Source organism: Carlito syrichta, unplaced genomic scaffold, assembly GCF_000164805.1.
Source record: "Carlito syrichta isolate Samal-C Ts95f unplaced genomic scaffold, Tarsius_syrichta-2.0.1 Scaffold158883, whole genome shotgun sequence".
In the NCBI taxonomy this organism is placed as follows: Eukaryota; Metazoa; Chordata; class Mammalia; order Primates; family Tarsiidae; genus Carlito; species Carlito syrichta.
In genome coordinates, this window is record NW_007102979.1 from 1 (window position 1) to 415 (window position 415).

General features: G+C 68.7%; 1 protein-coding gene across 1 annotated transcript; it reads left to right on the plus strand.

Moving 5' to 3' along the window:
- Positions 1–6: 6 nt before the first annotated feature.
- LOC103252446 (thyroid transcription factor 1) lies at positions 7–407 on the plus strand (the record flags this gene model as incomplete). Its single annotated transcript, XM_008051068.2, has 1 exon — positions 7–407. A coding segment is annotated over exon 1 (373 nt), but the record flags the coding sequence as incomplete, so codon positions are not given.
- Positions 408–415: the final 8 nt, after the last annotated feature.

The following is a 415-nucleotide window of genomic DNA, read 5'->3' on the forward strand; positions in this document are numbered from 1 at the left end:
TCCTCTTCCTTCCTCCTCCAGCCGCCGCCGAATCATGTCGATGAGTCCAAAGCACACGACTCCGTTCTCAGTGTCTGACATCTTGAGTCCCCTGGAGGAAAGCTACAAGAAAGTGGGCATGGAGGGCGGCGGCCTCGGGGCTCCGCTGGCGGCGTACAGGCAGGGCCAGGCGGCGCCGCCGGCCGCGGCCATGCAGCAGCACGCCGTGGGGCACCACGGCGCCGTCACCGCCGCCTACCACATGACGGCGGCGGGGGTGCCCCAGCTCTCGCATTCCGCCGTGGGGGGCTACTGCAACGGCAACCTGGGCAACATGAGCGAGCTGCCGCCGTACCAGGACACCATGCGGAACAGCGCCTCGGGCCCCGGATGGTACGGCGCCAACCCGGACCCGCGCTTTCCCGCCAGTAAGTGA